This window comes from Pleurodeles waltl, chromosome 1_1, assembly GCF_031143425.1.
Source record: "Pleurodeles waltl isolate 20211129_DDA chromosome 1_1, aPleWal1.hap1.20221129, whole genome shotgun sequence".
Taxonomy (NCBI): domain Eukaryota; kingdom Metazoa; phylum Chordata; class Amphibia; order Caudata; family Salamandridae; genus Pleurodeles; species Pleurodeles waltl.
In genome coordinates this window covers 385,747,767-385,768,372 of record NC_090436.1, presented here as the reverse complement: position 1 = coordinate 385,768,372, position 20,606 = coordinate 385,747,767, and the positions used below count along the sequence as shown (strand labels likewise).

At 41.1% G+C, this 20,606-nt stretch overlaps 1 protein-coding gene across 2 annotated transcripts in view; it reads right to left on the bottom strand.

Annotated features, from left to right (window-relative positions):
* Positions 1 to 431: 431 nt before the first annotated feature.
* The window catches only part of HOMER1 (homer scaffold protein 1), a 720,670-nt gene continuing 700,495 nt past the window's right edge, over positions 432 to 20,606 (bottom strand). For both annotated transcript variants that reach the window (XM_069223247.1, XM_069223237.1), the window contains exons 9-10: positions 17,125 to 17,205; positions 432 to 1,870 (exon numbers count right to left, since the gene is read on the bottom strand). In XM_069223247.1, the coding sequence (XP_069079348.1) occupies positions 1,682 to 1,870; positions 17,125 to 17,205 (270 nt within the window). In that variant the 3' untranslated portion in view covers positions 432 to 1,681. The remainder of the gene's footprint in view (positions 1,871 to 17,124; positions 17,206 to 20,606) is intronic.

The window sequence follows — 20,606 nt, the reverse complement described above, 5'->3', positions numbered from 1 at the left end:
TACGCGACGGGTGCAAACTGCACCCGTCGCACCCCTGCAACTACGCCGGCTCAATTCTGAGCCGGCGTCCTCGTTGCAGGGGCATTTCCTCTGGGCGGCGGGCGCTCTTTTGGAGAGCGCACGCCGGCCCAGAGGAAATGTCAGAATGGCCGCCGCGGTCTTTTGACCGCGGTGCGGTCATTTGGCGGCGGTACCTTGGCGGACGGCCTCCGCCGTCCGCCAAGGTCATAATCACCCCCTATATGTAATATAAATATTAACTATACAGGTTTAAAGATAACATATAACATTTGAATAATGCCAAGCGCTCATTTTTTTTTTTTTTTTAAAGAACCCCACCCCTTAACAAAGATTATTTTGCAAGACTAAGCATGCATTCTAATTTCATGCAGGAGGAAGGAGACATGTGACACTTGGCTTACCGTTTAAAGATTTTTCTTAAAATAAATATATTATATAAACAAATGTATGTTTGCCAAAATTCTGTTAAAATTACATCAAAAGAACTTTAAAATCTGGTCATAGAAGTTAATAACTGACTGAGTTCAAATCAGTTTTGTTAACACAGTTCTGAATATTGCCTGATGTGGGTTTGACAATGGTGTGATGTACATAATTATCCATGAAAAAAACAAAATTGAAATTACTATGATCACTTAGTTCTCAGAAACAGTCCTCTTGAGTTGCAAGATTCAGTGTAACACCTTCTCAATAGCTCTATATTTGTTGTGTTGATAAACGCAGATTTTACTTTCCTTCCCTCAACACGCTGCGATGCAGTGATCAATCAGAAATCAGTTCTTCGAACAAATCTGGCATACGTTTCCAAAACATAATTGTATGAAGTTAAATTAACAATAACAGATAATAAATAACTGCCTTTTGAGCCTATCTTTGTACATCAAACTGTAAATGCAATAATCAGTCCTTTATTTTAGGAACTCAGCTGCCTTCAAAGGTCGACTCTAAAATAGGTAATAAAAGGAGACACTATCTCAATATTATAAATAAATAGAATTAATTTGGAAAAGGTAAACCATACACTGGACAATATTATAGAACACCAGAGTGAACTTCAGACGGAAATATCTTCCAGTATAAAAAAGGAAGAACTCTATACAAGCATAAAGATTACCTATGGTTCAATTAAAGATGCATTCTCTCTCACATCTGGCAAGAATTACTTGGTTATGGCACCGTTTCAACAGTGCAAAAATATCCTGAGAAAATATTAATATTACAACAAAAAACACAGGATTACCATCACTTAGGTTCTGCACAAAACACAGTAAATAGATTTTTAAATTAATATAAAAAGCAGGTAAAACTACACATTTTGTCTAACACAAAAAGGAAATGTAACCCAGACACAGCTAGTTGTCTCCAGTTTGCAAATAATCAGAAAAGGATTGCATCAAATTACTGTTTATATATTTCAAGTTAACTATGGCCAATATTATACAAGGAGGTAATTTGTAGTTCAAGTTTTTTCATATTTTTCAGCTAGCTACACTCTGAAATCTACATGTTACACTAAACTATCCTACTTAAATTTGCAAATAGGCTCTCCAAAAGGAGCATTTTCTAAAGTTTGTGCAACTTTGATGCAGAGCCCAACATAGTCCCATAGGAAGAGAGACATTGCATCTTTAAGATGATTGGCACTGAGATCTCATTTTGTTTAGCTGCATTCAACCAACTTGGACAGGTTGTCTCGCAGTTCTGTGAGTTCAAAGATTTTCCCATCAAGAATTTCTAAAAGTGTCTTCAAGTTATTGCGAAAGGCTTCTTGTTCGTTCTGACTTTTCTCCAGCCGTTGCTCCAGATCAGCCAGTTGTCCTTCCAAGTCTTTGTTTCGAGTTTCTACCTCCTTGAAAAAACAAACATAACAACATATTAACCATTTATAGAGTTGTATTTTTGTGCACTGGTGTGCGGTGTATGGTTGATCATGGTACCAAAAAGTATCCGCTGTATACATTTCCCTCAAGTCCCACTCTGCTGGGAGCTATGCAACACTTTTTCAGCAGTGATCATAGGGCCTGATTTACAAAGAAAAATTTTGGATTTAAGACTGACCAAAATAATTTTTTCTCCAGCTAACCAAATGATAAGACAGTGTAGGCTTTCATGAGTCTTGCATCCACTGAAATTTGGCACTGAGTCAGACGCCTACAAGATTGAAGAACATGCCCTTCACATCCCTGACAATGGTAAGGCCTAGTTATTGTCCTAGTACCCTTAGAAAGCAGATTACACAACTCTTTATTACACCCTGACACATCTCATACATATCAATCTTTATATTAAGTCGCTGAGTTCAATATTTGGTAGAACCAGGAGAAGGAGGTGTAGTTATATGACTGTGTCTCTTTCATTGCATACGTCCACAAACAATCCACATCAAAAGGGAGGCTTTATGATGTTATTGCAACCTCTGCTCTCTTACTTCAGGTTTATTTTCTGCACACCCTGCACTCCCGATTTGGCATCTATGCTTGCACCGGTCTAAGCCTTACTAGAGTGCGCTTGACCCACAGCATTTTCTTTGTGTGTGTCAAGCCCAGTGTAAATGCCTACGTGATGATGTTGAAGGGGGGGGGAGCATTCTCTTAGGAATAGTCTCTTTCCAATCTGGCCAAATCAGTCAGATTTTTCTCCTTACACTGTTGTTTCACTTAGCCTATTTGTGCGCCCTACGTTTAAAAAAAATTAAAAAGAGGCAATAAGGAGGACACTAATAGGGTGACGAAGGAGGAAAAAGACACTGTTAAGTAGAAGATGCCGCCCTAAAAACCTAAAAGTACTGATTTTTCAAGTCTGCGTGAATGAGACTCTCCTACTTTTGTTTACATTATTGCTTAAATAGGCTACATTCTCCACATCTGTATCCCTACAAAGCATATGGATCCCTCTATTATCATATAGATATTACAAGGAAGACACAGATATAGTTAATTCCAGTATTCAACCTTACTCATCTCCAGGGACTATCTTGCCCAATGTACCTGCCAATACTCGCCAAATGGGCTCCAGTTGTCTTTTGGTCTACTTGCACTTGGCTTTACCGGAATATATATATACTTCTATATTATACTCAGACCAAAATTGTGTCCTGAATCCAATTTGTCAATTTGGCAGGGATATGTGTGCTAGCATTTACCATTCTAGTAACTCTATAACTGTTAGCAGTAGAAAAGCCTCAAAAGAAGCATTAACAACTCAGCCTAAGCTTCTTCCTACCATGTGTGCTCTAGTATGTTTTTCTAATATTGGCCCTTTCCACCATGCTGCCGCCTAGCTCTGCTCCCCCAGAGCCATTAAGCCCTCTTTGCCCAAGGATACCTTATAGGGACATTTTAGGTGATGACAAGGACTTAAGGCCCGATTTAGAGTTCGGCGGACAGGTTACTCCGTTACAAATGTGACTGACCTCCAATCTGCCGTATTACAAATGCATCATATCCAAAGGCACGCATAATATGGCAGACATGATAGTTGTCACTTAGCTTCCTCTCCACTAGTGACAAGAGAGAAGGCAGATGTTGAAGTGGACATGGATACTAATAGTGTCTATTCTCATGATTTACTGCTCTTATCCACCAAGCCACAGACTTAAAACGGAGTTCCCTCAATCTAAAAGGAACTTCCTTCCTAGATTTATGGAACATTTCTTTTTTTGTGCTGTTCAATAGTTTACAAATGTACTCACCTAGAACCACCAGCCAGAATGGTTAGAACTAAATAATGTTAAAGAGAAAACCACCCGCATAAGCCCCTACTCTCCCTGCCCCCAGGTAAACTCATAGTTGTTTAACCAGAATTGTTTGTGTGAATGTGAACAAGCAGATACTACTCCAGAACTTGTAGACCTTTTCCTGCTGCTTTATCTAATTCCCTTTGAATCCAGGGGGCTTGACCCTCTTGTGTTTGTGCTCAGATTCCTAATACTCAGACATGTTGCACCTCAAATCATTTAACTTGGTCACCAGAAACAAAAGGCAAGGTTTCCAAAGTTGTTTCCAACTCCTTCCCCTATGCTCAAGTAACATGGAAGTTCTTTCTAGGTCCCAAATTCAGTGTAGCTGTGACCTATGATCTGCTACCTTGTTTGTTCCCCATTGGGCTATATTGCTTGATTATCTCCGGATAGTAGCCAATATCTTTGGAGTTTGGGACAATGCCATAGCAAATGTAGGAGCTTTATCCTAAGTATATTCTTGGGTGGGTTGTACAAATAGATTGTTATTTTTCTCATTGCTTCTTTGTTAGCTGCACTAGACTCAGTCACCGTTGCTCTACAGTGCACATCTCTCCACTGCTTGGTGGCTAGTGGCCTGCCTATTTCTGTTTCCTCTCTTTTCTGGCCTGGAGTCTTAACTGAGTATGGGGTGAAGGTCCTCAATTTATAAATGTATCAGAAAATATTTGTTTATCGTCTGATTTTGTGATCTGAAATTTCTCATACATGGTGTTAGAGGTCTGTTTACCTATAGTTCAATCAATTTATCTGCAATCCAGTGCCTAATTTGAAGATATCTCATCCTCTAGGTTTCTGGCACTCCAAGAACTTTCATTTGTTCAAAGCATTTCAGGTCCGCGTGATCGTAGAATCATCAATCCTCTTGCTACTGGCCTCCTGCCAGACTGCATACTTCATTTTCACTAATGCTGATATGAACTGAGGATTAATAATAAAAGGTGCAACTGGAGAAAGTGCAGTAGAGAATCATACTGCCATCATCACTGTGTCGCATAATGTGCCCTTTGTCTGTTTCTTTAGCAAAACTCAAGATAGAGAGAGAGGGGGACCAGGAGCCGAAAAGGACCAGGACCCTGGCTCTGTACAATAATAAAAAAAATAAAGGGATACTGTTCCTAAAAGAGAAGATCCTAGAAGGCTACACACTTACTCTCAGGTCAAACAACAGGGGAATTGCTCCCTTAATTTTTGGTGTCCTCACTCATACCAAAAGGGATGCCATGCTTCATCATCGGGCTGCTCCTCGTAGGACCAGCGCTGCAATGTCCCACAGGTCCCGCGAAGGGACACACACTTCATTTAATTTTGGGTGAATCTTTCAATTCTGCCACAGTGAAGTAGAGTGCAATCCCTAATAACATGTTGGGTATTTAATTTCTGTAGCAGTTTTTTTATCTCTGGTTATAGTTTGCCGGCTGGGTTTACTGAAGTGGAAAAACAGGTGCCTGGAAATTCCATGGGAAGGGAGCCGTCTCCCCTTGTAGTTAACGCAAGGGCAACCAGTGCATTGGTCAGGAGCACTTGTGGCCCGTGCCACAAGGAGTTACTGCATGTATTTGCAGCTCAGTGAGTTGGATTTTTCTAGGTGAAATATCCTTTAAGTGATTGGTGAACAGCAAGAAAAGACTTCACCAGTGCACAAAACTATGGTTCAGGAACAGCATTATGATTTCACTTTGTCCAGATAGGTGTTCAATACCTCCAGCAATAAGAGGTCGGAGGCTCAGTGGGCACTTTTCTCCTGTTTAGCAGTCTGAACCACCACAGCCATCTGCACAACCAACTCTGTCACACACTGCCTTCAATGAAGTAAAACAATTAAGACATAAGACCAAAGGAAGTTAAAGAGAGGCACCTTGGGGATAGTTTGATAAGTCATCATCAGCATCACTAAAATGAATGGGATATAGTTGAGCTTGTCCCCCAACATTAGGATTTGCCTTCTGCGGCAGACTATGTCAAAGCAAACTGTACAGTAAGTGTTTGCTGCAGATCATAAAGATGAAAGTTGTTACTTAAAGCTGTTACTATTTAGCTTTCATGATGTCTTTTCACTTTACAGAGAATTTGTGGGAAATGGAGATTATTTGTTGTGGATTTTTTGGAATAGCTCTGTAGTCATTAAAACAATACTTTCATAAGTAGCCCTTTTGGGAGCTACACAGATTCACTTCGAGTTGATCTTTCCAACTATTTCTGATTACCTCTCTCCCTGGATGTCTCTAGCAGTGATGTTCTAGATCTGACCTATTGTTTTCCTAAAGGCATGGCACCCAGAATGTTTACACTTCATGAAATTAGATGTTCCTTGCCTCACAGCATGATGCACTTTTCCTTGATCATTAGTAGGCATGCACTTTTCAACCGCTACTTCCTTGCAGCCTCACTACGTTTAAACATACTTGTCACAAACAAAAATTATTTTATGTACACACACACCATGCTTTGAAGATGCAGTATATGATGACAGACTTGCCACAGTTGAAGCACGGTGTGATAGTGAATACCTCAGAGAACTCAGAGCCTGAGGTTTAAGGGACACTTCTCTGTCAACATCAATTTGCTTGAATTCTTAAATATCAAAAGAGGTGTCAGTGGAAAGCATGTGGCAGCAATATCCATCTTCAATGTCTTACATCTTTACAGCAGCGGGAGCCTTGGTACTTCTCTCAATGCAGCCTCTCTCTAGATCTTGCTCTCAAGGAGTCGCTTGAGGTGGTGAAGTGGCCCCTCTGCAGCCTTTTCAGATCTTGTTGAAGCAGATTCTTGGCACCTTTGCTAGTACTCTAGGAGGCTGTGCATCTGAATCTGTGCCTTGTCCCTGAGGCTACCCCTGAACATGTTTTTTTTGTTTTTTTGTTAACAGAAAGTCAATTCTTTGTGCCAATGAAAATCCACAAGGCAAACTACACAGACACTGTGGGGGTTTGTCTTTGCCAATTTCCTTCCAGAGAAAGGCCATTCTATGAAGACTGATGGCATTTCCTTTCTAACACATTTTTTCTGTTAGGTAACAGAAAAAAATACTCTCAGTCCTAAACACTTTGAGTGTGTAAGTTTTATAAAAGATTTGGAAAAAAAAGCAAAACATGCTCAGTGTTCAAGATCCTGTCACCAGGATCAAGAAAAAATAAATTAGGTGTCACTGGCAGGGCACGATGAGATACTTTCCAGGCTACACCCTATTTGTATACATTTTCTTTTTTCCTCATATGTTCAGAGGTTTCTAGTAACTTTTAATTAAATAGTGACTTTCTCTGCTTTCTAAATTGCCTTCTTTTTAAAACAATATTTTACAGAAACTGGGCAACATAGCCTGAATTAGGTTGTCAAAGTCAAAAAGCTCTAGTCTTTGGCCCATATTTATACTTTTTTAGCGCTGCATTTGCGTCATTTTTTTAAGCAAAAGCGGCGCTAACTTGCAAAATACAATTGTATTTTGTAAGTATGCACCGTTTTTGCATCAAAAAGCGGCGCAAATGCGGTGCTAAAAAAGTATAAATATTGGCCTTAGTTTTTAAAGTGTGCATATATATATATCTAGATATCTATATATCTATATATCTATATATATATATATTGTATATACACATACCAAAATCAATCCTGGTTCGCCGCGCTCCAGTCACTTAAGATGTGGTAAGCTCATGGTGGGGTGGCGAACCCCAAATATCCTAACAAGCGCGGTGTCTGCTTTCGCTCCGAAACACGTAGAGATTTTTCTGTCATTTTGATACAATAAATGCTGGAAAAATTAGAGCTGTGGTTCTGTGCTTGCTATCTAAGACACGCACAGGGAGCAGACACCGCACTTGTTAGGATATATATATATATTCACAAAAAAAAACAAAAGTTACACGGACGTTATAGTCAGGCTCAGATTTCACTCGTACAAAACCACTGAAATCCAGCAGTTATTGTTAGAGTTATTTCAAGTAACTATAAGTCACGGCCTAAGGTGACTATACCTCGCGTCCCCCCCATGCACTGCTAATTACCCCAGATATTACAGCGCTCATGACAACTTTTATAACATCAATAAAAATATCAATGAAACATTAGAAGTCACATTATTGAAGCAAAACCTGTGCATGGCAGGGACGCAAGTTATAGTTACTTGGAATAAGTCTAACTTTAACTGCTGGATTTCAATGATTTTGTTCGAGTGAAATCTGAGCCTAGCTATAATATAAACCTTTGGGTTTTTTCAGTGAATTTCTAAGGCTTTTTTTAAATTGTATTTTCTAACTATAACATCCCTGTAACCTTTGCTTTTTTTTTTGTGAATTTCTATAATTTTTAATGCTATTAACTAACTATAGGGTCCCTGCAACATGAGTGTGGGAGTGGGTGTGGGAGTGGTTATGTGGGTTTGTAAGTGGGCGGGTGTGTGACTGGCTGTGTGGGTCTGTGAGTGGGTGTGGGAGTGACTGGGTGTATGAGTGGGTGTGGGTATGAGAGTGGGTGTGTGAGTGGTTTGTGGGTCTGTGAGTTGGTGTGTCAGTGGCTGCATGGGTGTGTGAGTGTTTGAGTGGGTGTGTGAAAGCTGTGCGGGTCTGTGAGTGGGTGTGAGTGGTTTTGAGGGTCTGTGAGTGGATGTGTGAGTGGCTGCATGAGTGTGTAAGTGGGTCTGTGAGCGAGTGTGTGAGTAGGTGTGTGGATTCCTGGGTGTATTTTATATTTTAAATTGGGGTCTGGATCCCTGAATCCTCCCCAAATCCATCCGAACCCGTGAGGATCCGGGGAAGATTAGGGAAGGATCCACGGCTCCTTGCATGGTAAAGAAAAAAACATTTTTGGAATTTATTTGCCCATGAGGGGTCCCTCACAGGCTCCTATATTAGTCCCATGGGGTCAGGGTACATCTACCCTGACCCATTCTATCACTCTTTAACTTTATTTTCCCCGCTGGGAATCGAGTCCCGCCAGCCAATTTCCCAGTTGCGGCCAGCCAATCACAACATTGTTGGGGCGTAGATTTGTGAATCCAAGGAAGAATCGAGGAGAATCCACATCCCAATATATCCAAATAAAAATTATCTTAATTATCTCAAAAACTACTGAACGAATTTACACTTAATCACAAAAAGGTCACTTTCTGGACCAAGAGCTAGCTCTCTGCCAAATTTGTTGTTAATCTGTCCAGCGGTTCGGCCACTATTCCTGTTCACAATCTCTATGAAAATTAACATGGAGAAGATGTGTTCTGGTTACCACCCCTTTTTCTCGGCCCCCTCTTGACGTATCATCCCAAAACTTTCAGGACAGCAGCTGGCTTGAGAGTCATTGTTTTGGGAAAATGTTGGGAAGATTCCTCAAACGGTGCCAAAGATATAGGAAAGTAAAAAAACACTTTTTCTATACAAACTAGGTCCTAACTATAACTACCTAGTGGCGACGGGCACTAGGTAATACAAAAACAGTCCTCTCCCATCTGAAAGAAGGCTTGCCACTCTCCGGGAAGTTTTTCAAGTGCTGTCGACAAAAAGGCGAGTGATCCATGAACACATTTCGGCGTTTTACAAGACTTTCTCAAGACATGGGCTTTCTTTCAGAAGGGAGTGGAGTGTTTTGTGGAATTTAACAGTGCTCTGTGTAGCGTTGTAAGCCGGCACCACTGATGCTTTGGTAGCCCACAAGCCACACTGTTCCAAAATCGATTTCTCCCACATTTAAAGGAAATCACAGCACTCTGCTTGACGTATGTTGTAACAAATTTATTGACAGATAGATCTCAACGTGTTTGGTGCTACTTGCACCTTTATCACAACATGGTTCATTAGTTCTATGCATATTAAATACCAACCCAGTGAATTCATTAACACATAAAATGGACATTACACAAAAAGTGAAAGAACACATCCCCTAAGGGCAGCGCCATATTCACATAGGTTTAAATGATCGAAATCAATCAAGATTTGGCAATCTGGAATCTCAAATTTCATACCTTTTACCTTACAAATCAGCAAATTCAAAAAGTAGAATAAAAATAATAATTAGAATATTATGCCCAAGGTGACACATATCATTAACAATATTACATAATTTGCTTTGTTGTAATTCGGCTCAATCACATAAATGTGGTAAAGAAGTTTCCAAAAAGCATAAACATCTTATTTGCATGTGTCACTCATAAACAATTATGCCCCAGTGGGCTAAATCATTGATCTATCTCATATATTGCTGATTTTAAGAAACAAATATTCTTTAATCCAAATTTATCTAAAACAAATTGTCAAAACATTGTCCTTAACAGAGCTTTCTCAATTGTCCTGCCACAAGGTACTGCCCCTAAAAAATAATAATAAATACACAACAGTGATTGTTTCCAATTATGAAACCCCCACCTGGACCTTATTAGGAAGTGGGTGAAAATTAACAATAACAGCTCAATGAATATGATGAAGATTCTAGTGAAATATGTAGACACTGAATGGGACAGTATTTTGTTTGGGGCAAATAAAATAATTTAATGATTTGTTTAGTAAAGATCAAAATGAAGACCGAATTAAGAAATTTAGACACAAATTGACAGTGCGCCTGGCAAAACACGAGGCAAGAGTGAAACGGAGAAAAGCCAACAAATTTCACCGTGATAAGATGGATATTGAGCGGGGACAGAGATTTACTTTTGCTAAACACTTTGTAGGAATGTGCGGGTGGCGCGTAGAAGAAACCAATCAACTACATAGGAGAATACCCTCTAGTGACATCAGCTCAGATACAGGCTTTGAAGTGGAGATAGTGTGTGTGGAGGAGGGGAATGCACATGCTAGAGTTCAAGATGAGTTTTGTTTTTTAAACCAACCACACCAGACCAGCCACAGCCCAAGAAGACAAAGACCCGGAGAAACAGGAAGCAAAGAAGAGAGGCACAAAGTAAAAGGATCAGATATCGAGCAGAAAGGATGGACAACACAAAGTCAGAAAATACAGAAATAAACCTAACAGATATACCCCTTTCACCAGATCATGAGTCTGTACTGTCTATAGATCTGTCGTTTTGCCCCAGATTCCAATTTAATTATGTACAATCCCATATTGATTTATATAGATTTTTTATTCAAGTTGAGACTGAGGAAATGTTATGCTTTAAAATCTGGACAAGGAAAATTAGCACTGGACATGATTTGGATACATTACAAGTTTACGATCTAAATGGTTTGAGAGATCTGGTAACCTTGAGTGAGGAAGACACAGAAATGGAATCCACGATAGAGTGTACTCAAATTCAGGAAATGTTGGATCTCAATGAGGGAGGCAATACAGATTTTAAGCCAGCCTCAAAGTTTGTTCCACCCAGTATGCATCACAGTATTGAGGTATTTTCAGAGGCAATGATGGTGGAGATGAGGCAAATTCCATTGACCGGTAGAAGAGGTAGTAGCCATACACAAGAAACTAGAAAATTCAGGCAGGTGATGGAAAAATGGTCGAACAGAGAAGATTGTGTTGTAAGGTTCTCTGAAAAAGAGGGGCAACATAGTCCTCTGGAGTAAAACAAAATACATGAGAAAAGCATACAATAAATTGAATGACATTCACTGTTATGTTAGAATCGCAGGAGAGGAGTACAAAGGAGTGAGGGAAAAGTACCTGACACAACTGACTGAATGGAGAGACTCTGAAATGTTGAGTTGAAATGAGTATAGTTTTTAAAGAACCAATGAATCTGTGGTACCTATATTGTATTTTATCCTTAAGGTCCATAGAAACGCTATTAACCCTCCTGGGAGACCTTTTACAGCGGCAATAAGTAACCTTTTTAAGCACACTTCGATCTATATTGATCGATTTCTGCAGCCTCTTGTGAGGACCCTTCCCTCTTACATTAGGGATACCACTGATCGTCTTAAAAGGATTTTTGATGTTGCTTGTGAGGGTGACATGTTAATGACACTGGATGTGACCATCTTGTATATGAGTCTATGTCACAATGATGGTTTGAGAGCTATAAAACATTTCCTGAGTATGTCCCCATACATACCATGCACACAATGCTATGTTGTTACAAATGATTGAATGGTGTTTGACTAAGAATATCTTCATGTTCAATGGAGAATTGTTGCAGCAGCAGAGGGGGGCAGCGATGGGAACCTGCATCGCCCCCAGCTATGCTAATTTGCATATGGGCTAGTGGGAGGAGCAGGCTGTTCATAGTCAAGCAATGGACATTTTGGACAGACAAAATCCTTTTATGGATCAGGTTCAAAGATGACATTTCTGTGATATGGCACGAGTATGAATCCTCAGCCAAGAGGTTTGTAGAGATCATCAATGATAATGATCTCAATCTGAACTTGACATGTAACATAAGTGAGGAACAGACAGACTTCCTAGATGTAAGAATGCAGGTGCAGCATTCCAAACTGGTGACCACAGTCTATGGAAAATTAACAGCAGGTAATAATATCCTACATGCCCAAAGTTTCCACCCAACAGCACTTAGGGAGAGTATACCTTACGGGGAACTATCAAGGGCCAGGTGCATCTGTAGTACTCAATCCCAGTATGAAAAATCACAGGAGGAGATGGTAGAGGCTACGAGATAGGGGTTACTGTGAGACTACCCTCTCATGAGCAAAAGCAAGAGTAGCCCAACAAGGAAAGGAATAGATCTTCTTTGGACCTAGCAAGAAGGAGAAAAGATCAACTGGTGGAACTGGTATTATAAGATTCATTACTACATATTATGACCTCCATCTTCAGCTTAGACAAGCATTGGTAAAACACTGGCATTTAATAAATAAATGACCCAGTTATTGGGTGTACGGTTGGAAACAGACCACAGATTACATATAGGAAAGCTAAATTTATGAGAGACTACCTAGTACGCAATTAGGTTACAACTAAGAAACAGTCAGGGTTAACCCCACCTCAGACTTCCACAAATGCCATAAATGCAAAGCCCATGAAAACTGTAAGAATTTGTCAGAGACTGTTATACCCTTTCAGAAAAAGATCAAAATAGGGAAATCTATTAATTGCAAATCAGAATTTGTGGTATACAAACTTGCATGTCATTGCCCTTAGTGCGATCTGGGAAGTACGATCCTCCTAGCACACAAACTCATCCTCCAGCATTTAAGAGCAATAAAACATTCAGACAACACATATCCAGTTGTCGGCCATTTTCATAAGATTCATAGTGATGATCATACATTGCTGTCGTCTTATAGTGTAATAGACCACGTACCCAAGAGATCTGGAGGTGGTGATAGGGAGAAGGACCTACGCAGGATGGAATCCAGGTAAATCTTTCATTTACATACAATGGAACTGTATGGTCTGAATATAGATGAGGAGTTATATGTCCACTTCAGGTAATTAAGTGATGTATTACAATAGTATTGATTGTTGAGCTGCTATTCAGAGTTTTGTTAGTGAAGTTTTGAAGGAATTTTTAAACTGTGGGATGTTAAGTAATTGTTGTGTATTATTTTGTTTTGTTTTTCAGGGGCAGTATCTTCAGACAGGACAATTAAGACAGCTCGGCTTCAGCAACGGACAACGTTTTGACAATTTGTATTAGATAATTTTGGATTAAATGTTCTTTTTTTCTCAAATTCCCCAATATATGAGATAGATCAATGTATTAGCCCACTGGGGCATAAGTGTTGATGAGTGACACATGCAAAAAAATGTTAATGCTTTTTGAAAACTTCTTTACCGGATTTATATGATTGAGCTGAATTACATCAAGGCAAATTATGTAATATTGTTCAGTAGTTTTTGAGAAATTAAGGTTAAAATGTATACAGATAGCTGGTCGGTTTCGTCTCTCGTGGGAGCACGTTAAAAATTAGAGCATTCTGATTGCTGCCGGGAGCTTTATTTCCCTTAGGCCATATTGCCCCTGCTGGATTCAGACTCCCCCATGAGCAATCACTCTGATTGGCTGGCCACAACATGAGAGAATATGATCCTGGAAGCCATTACAGGACTACGGGACTTAGTCCCCTACCCTGAGTTTGCTTAAAAAAAAAAGAAAAGTATATAAGGGGAGCAAAATGACAAAAAACCCACAAATAAATTTGTGTTTCTGCTGCAAACCCGTGGGACCTTGGCAATAAAAAATAAATCAAAACTGTAGGCTGTATTTTCTTTTTCTTTTATGTGATTGCAAGGATGGGTCAGGTCCCGGGGGGTCAAACTAATACATTATTTGGGGAGAGGGGTGTGTGTGGTGCCCCCCTTCCTTGAGTCGATTTTGACCCCGGAGCCCATCATTTAAGACATAGGAAAGTAGGGTGCACGGCCTCCCTCCCTGAGCCTGTCAGAGGGACCCAATCAATGTAGGGCAGACATCAATATTAAAGCAGAAGGAGCCTATCTTGGTATCCCATCACCTAGGGCCAACATCAATTTTTAAGGCTAAGGGGTTGTGGCCCCCCCCTAACTGCACCTGTTAAGGTGCTACTGACCCCATTCCCCAGGGCTTGCTCAATGACTCTGTCCCAGGGAGCCCACCCTCAGGACACAGTAGCTTCCCTGCCCGCTGGAGCATGGGCAGATAATTCATGTCTGCTCCCACCCGTTGGAAGCTTTAAAAATGCGCCCTGCCGGATAGGAAAAGACATGTGTTTCCCAGCCCGCGCTCTTGTGGACGGGAAACTCACATTGCTCCTATCTCGCAGAAGCAGTGAAAAATACCTGCACTGGTGGATGGGTGCATGCGGAAAGCTAGCTGATTGCAGGGGTGCTGGGGCCCCCCATTGCTCATGTGTGCTATGGGTGCCCCATTGGTCAGCACCAACACACTTATGTATGGCCCCAGATATGGCGCTCCCAGGGCTACTATTGACTCGTGGAAAGGGGAGCCATACACCCCCTCCAGATAAAAAAAAGAAAGTCCCTAAAGGATGTGGCCCCCTCGGGTCCAAAGTGGCTCTTGGGGAAGGTGGGCTGAGCATGCCCCCCTCGCCTTATTAAAAAATAAAGGCCCAGGGATGAGGTCCATGGGGCCGCAGTGGCTTGGGGACGGGAGACAGGGGCCCCTCCCCTTAATAAAAAAAGAAAGGGCCCAGGGAGCCCCATAATGCCCTCCAAGGGCTTTTATATTAATAATTTCTAAAGCTTGGTGGTGCCCCCCTAAATAGGGAGGGGCACCACCAAGCCTTTTTCAAATATTGTGTGGACCTGCAAGGAGTTCTGCAGCTTTCAAGCAAAATAATAAAAAGAAAAACAGTAATTCTCCTGGGTCATTAAAACCATGACCCAGGAGAGGTTGCCATATTTTTAAGCACTCCTAGCTGGAACTCTATGCTCTTTGCCTGGAGTGCAAGACCCTCTTGTGGTTGATTTTATGATTGCATTTTGAAGAGGCAAAAAAATGTTTAAAAAAACAATAAAGACTGAGAGACATGATGGTTATATTTAAAAAGAAAAAAAATGTCTCCAAGTCTTTCTTCTTTCTTTTAACATTTTTCAGCACACAAAATGCAATAAGAAAGACTCAGATGTTTTAAAAAACATTTATAATAATCACAATTATTAAACACTGCATTGAGTGAATTACTGAACTATATGCTAGATTAAAAATATTGTTGATTTTTCAAGAAACATGATAGATAATAGCCTCAATTTTTATATTTTGGTGTTGTGAAGCTTGGGCAAAGTCAGTACGTTTAACTGAGTGCAGCCAGAAGGCCATGAATGGTGGGAGCTTTGGCTGCCCGCAGAGGGTTAGACGCATGGTCTTTGGCTGAATGCAGCATGGGGTTGGGTTTATGTATGGTGATAAAATATTACTTAATATTTTAAAAAACAAAACTAGAAACTCACTGAAAAAACAAAGGTTGCAGTAATGTTATAGTTCAGTGAAAATTTCAGTGATAATGTTTTAAACAAAAGAAAAAAAACACTGACATTTAGCAATTATATTTATCTCTAGTCATGCCCTAATGTAGCTATTACTCATGCCTCCACCATGCACAGCTAAGTACCCCATTATTACAATGCCCACGACAAGTTCTGGAATATCATTGGCAACGTTACTGCAGCATTTGAAATTACATCATTGAAGAGAAAACTCTGCCGGTGGGGGCGTGAGTTACTTACTAGAGAAAACAACAACTGGTGACTGGGGTTTTTGATTTTAAAATGTTATGTTATCACTGAAATTTTTACTTAACTATAACTTTACTTAGAGTTGCCACTGTGAAGCTATAGTTGGAAACTCATTTCCAAAGAAACAGAGTTTTGGGTTTACTAATAACTTTAGAGTGATTTGAAAATCTTCATGAACTTTCCAAAAAACTAAATTTTTTCAACTCAGCTACTTACAAGAAAGTTTCAGGGTGATCTGTTAAGAAGGGGCCGAGACGAAAGAGTGGTCCCAAAACACAATTTCCTGATGTGGTTTTCCAAAGGAAAATTGAACAGTGTTACAGCGAAAATGTCTGACGGAATTACATCAAATTGGCAGAAAGCTAGATCTTGGTCGAGAAAGCAGTTTTTTTGTGATTCGGTGTATTAGTTTTTCAGAAATTAAGGTTAAAAAACATTGTATATCTTGACGGTTGAGTTTGCGGGAGGCTTGCAAGAGTTGAACAACCACGCAACTTCAAATAATAAAATAATCTGATTGGGCAATGCCCCCCCCAATCGGCTGCCTACTAGCTCCTGCGTACTCCGGTGCAAGCTTGTGCTCTTATTGGCTGACCTCAGCATGCTGAGAAATGTTGTGCTTGTTGTTTCAGGACATGTGGACTTGGTCCGCATGTCCTGAATATTTTAAGAAAATATATATTTTAAAAAAAAAGGTATACTGGGGTACTGTATAGGCGTACTCTGCAGCCAAATTATTATTATTATTTTTTTTGTGGGTTTCTCTGATCCTGCAGGAGCCTGCTCAGCCTTATGGATTCTAGCAGAAGTCTCACTGGAGCACAAGGGGTTGTGCTGGCACCCTGGGGATCAGAAAAAAGAAAAAAAAAAAAGAAAGAAGGGATGGGGTCTGAATGTCTGCAGTGAGTTGCCACAAACAGGGGAAGGCCGTGCAAAGCGGGGGAGGTCTTGCAGTCAGGCCCTGTTTCCACAGCCATTGGGTTGTTGAAAAAGTGGTATTGCGTAAAACAAATCCTTGAGGGCGGATAATGCCAGAATATTTTGACACAAGAGTAAGCCCTGTAAATCAATAAAGGCCACCAGAAGCTGTATGTACGGACAACTGAAAATGCCACTACAGAAAAGCCATCTAAAAAGAAACCTTTTGCTACAAATAAAAAATACCTTATTCTTCTAATTCCACCACTGGACCAGTAGTTAGCTTCCGAATTCGAATACAAGCACTGAGTCTGGCCATAAGTCATATTTTTGCCACATTAACATTGGCTATAATACTATACAAAATGAATTACCTGTAGTTTTTGTGTCAAAGAATCTCTCTGTGCCTGAAGCTCTCTGGCATGTTCTATCTCTTCTTTTAACCGTTCTATTTCCTGGGAAATCAAACACATACAAAATGTTTCAATATAAACAAGACTTTGTATTTCAGCAGATCTGACAACAGGCTTTAACAGTGGTTTAGAAAACGGTCAGGACATTATACAGTTGTGTCAGCTATCCGCACTAAGCAGCATTGGATCCATTCTGCTGGCAAACAGATGTCTGCTACTAGAAGTGACACTTTCCTGTCTGCGGATTGGTTTTTGCCCACTCCAAATTACACATTTTACCTGTTCACAATTACAATGCCAAATTGGTGTAAAACTGCAGTGCGGTATTTACAAATTTACAACCTTCACTCCTCTGACAAATGTCTTCACAAGCACTGAGGCTATATTCTTATTTTTTTACTGTTAGATTGAACATGGAGCCCCATGATAAGATGTAATGCTCTTTCTGGTGAATACTCGATCTACAGATTCCGCACCTTTTGAATTACCTCAGGCAGCAGACTGAATCCAGAGACTTAATAGCAATTGCTCCTTTGTGACGATAAGTGGTGCAAACGGGATGGATACGGTCTCCGTTTCTCCTCTGGAAGTGACAGCAATAAGCCACATAGGCACCAACCCTGAGTGTTGATATCAGTTTATAATAAAGCATTTTGCAACCTTATTTATGAAGAGTCAGTAACTAACAGCTTGGGAACTGGGACAGTATGATGAATCGAACACAGAACCCTATATATACCAGAAGGTCCATTCAACAGAAAAGAAAGGAGGTTGGGTCAGTGAGGAATCTGTAGCATCCAATAGAAAGAGCATTGTTGAAGCTAAGTAACTTGTTCTTCTGATGGATACTTCTAACTGCGGATTCTTTACCTTTTGAAAAGATACCATAGTGGTAGTTTCCCAAAAAAATGGGAGGTCTAAAGAGTGAACTTAACACTAGGAAATCTTTTAGGACAAAGTGGGCAAAATGGCTCTCTCGAGGAACCTGAGAGCCAAGGCAGTAATGCCTGGTGAAGGTGTGGGCAGATGTCGATTTAGTCCCCTCACAGATGTTCAGCACAGAACACCTGTGGTCAGTGGTGGCCTTAGATCTGGTAGAATGAGCCTGAAGGCCCTCAAGCTCCATTTTGGTAAGGGCATAACACAGTTATATGAAGAGAATGATCCCTCTGGATAAGGTCCATTTTTCGGACTGTCTTTCTCTACTTAAAACCACAGAATTCCACAAAAAGTTGGTCATCCAATCAGTGAATTTGAGTCTGATTTATATAAAAGCTAAGTGCTCTCTTGGGGGGTCCAACCAGTGACGCCTCTCTTCCTTTTATTGTTTGAATCTGTTTTATTGTTATTATTGTTTACAGTTTGTTCAATACATTCAGTACACAGTTCAATTTTGTTGTTGTAACAGAGACAATGTATACTTAAGGGCAACATTAACCGTAATGAGGACATTTCAACTTGTTACATACTTACTGAATATTGACAGTGTATAGGGTATTAGTTTGTGGAAAAGGTGACTGGAATGAAGACGTGGGATGGTGTCCATCCAGTGCGTGCATATGTTTAAAGTAGTACGTATCAGGGACAAGGTCTGCATCAATGTTGTTGCAAGACCAAAAATAGTGATGGTGCAATGGATTCAAATCGCTAGAAAAGAGGGAATAACTAGAACATGTAAATATGGAACTGTTAAGAAAAATGAGATTAAAGAAGAGGGGAAAGGATAGGATGAGAAGGTAAATGCTGGGAGAAGGGGAGCAGTAGGGAAGGGAGAAGGGCGAGGGGCATAAAGGGAGAAGGGCTATAAGACCCAGAGGCAGTTACATTGCAAGTCTAACCGGATGGCAAGAAAGCTCCTCAGCCGGTGCAACTGGAACCTTATAGATATATCATTAATCGCAGTGGGGGAATGGGTCAGGTTCTGTGGCCTTCGGGAGTCCGGTGAACGCGCTGCTAGGCGTTAGGTATGTCAGATAGTGGGGAGGATACCGATGCACTGGCAGTGTCATCTGTTGGGGATGTGTACCTATTGTGTGTGCAGGGGTGTGTGAAGGTCAGCCAGGATCATGTCCCAGCTAATAGCGAGTGGGTATTTACACTGGCCAAGGCGAACTTTACAGTGTCGGGCAGTTCCCTATGCTTGCGCCCAGACACTCCTGGATTACAACCACGCTTCGTAATGTGGGTCGGATGACTGCCATTGGTGAGCAATGAGTTGTTTTGTTTTGCGACTATAAGGCCCAAATCGAGGAATCTGCATGTGGCTTTATGCTTTTTAGCTCTACCAAAGAGTCCAAGGATACAGGTCTCCCAGTTCTCCGGTACGATGCGATTCACACAGCGAGACAACTGGCAGAGTATCATAGTCCAGTACTGGAGCAAGCAGAGGCATGTATGTTTATAAGTTCTGCTATTAGCAAGTGACAGCGCTAGCATGTGGCGAATCTTGTCGGGTGTAAGGTAGGCTCTCTGCATGATGCAGAACTGTTTTAGTTGGAAGTGCATATTGCGGGGGATATGTCTGGGACCCTCAAGTAATGTGCACAATTCTTTGTCTGTGAAAGGTCTCCCTCTATCTGCCTCCTGACGGTCTTGAAAGGCCACAAGAGGACCAGACATCTGCTGCAGCAGAGAGTCTGCTAGCTAACACACCAAGTGTCTCTAACTTACAAACACATGGAGGAACTGCAGGTTGAGGGGAATGGGAGGTTCTTGCATTAGGTCTCCCCAGGCCAGCTGCAACACGCTTACGGAGGGCAGCTCAGCTTTGTCTATTAGGGATTTGTACTGGGAGAGTGTGCCGCTGTCAAAGATTTCCCAATGTGCGGACTCCTGCATCGTGCCAGAGAGAGAGCTGGCAATGTGGTTACCTGTGGATCTCGTGGAGTCCCCAAGAGTGGAATAGCTGGAGCGTAGGGAATCATTGTTTTGGTGAGGTATAGATATCTGTGGTAGCATTGTTATGCCACACGTAACAGTAATGGTTGTTGCGGTGAGAGCCTGGCGCAGCGATGGATTAGGTGCAGTAGTTTTGAAAGTGTCCAAGGTCGAGACGTTGTGGCTGTGTCAGATAGATGTTTGGATGACAACCAGTGTGCCACCCATTGCAGTTGCGCTGCTAAGTAGTAGTGTTCGAGATGCGGGAGTGCCAGCATTCCCTGGTCTGTAGAGTTTGGAGAGGGCAACTCCGTGAGAGGTGCTCCAGATACATCTGCGCAGAACGCGTTTGAGGGAGCGAAAGAATGAGGCAGGGAGGTGTAGTGGGAGATTGACAAAGAAGTATAAGAGGTGGGGCAAAATAACCAGTTTAATGAGTGCCACTCTGCCTATTACAGACAGGGGCAGTGCCCTCCAGAAAGTCATCTGGGATTTGAGTGAGGTGAGCGTTCTCAACAGATTACTGTCAAATAAGTTGCCATCTGTGTGGTAGATCCGGATGCCCA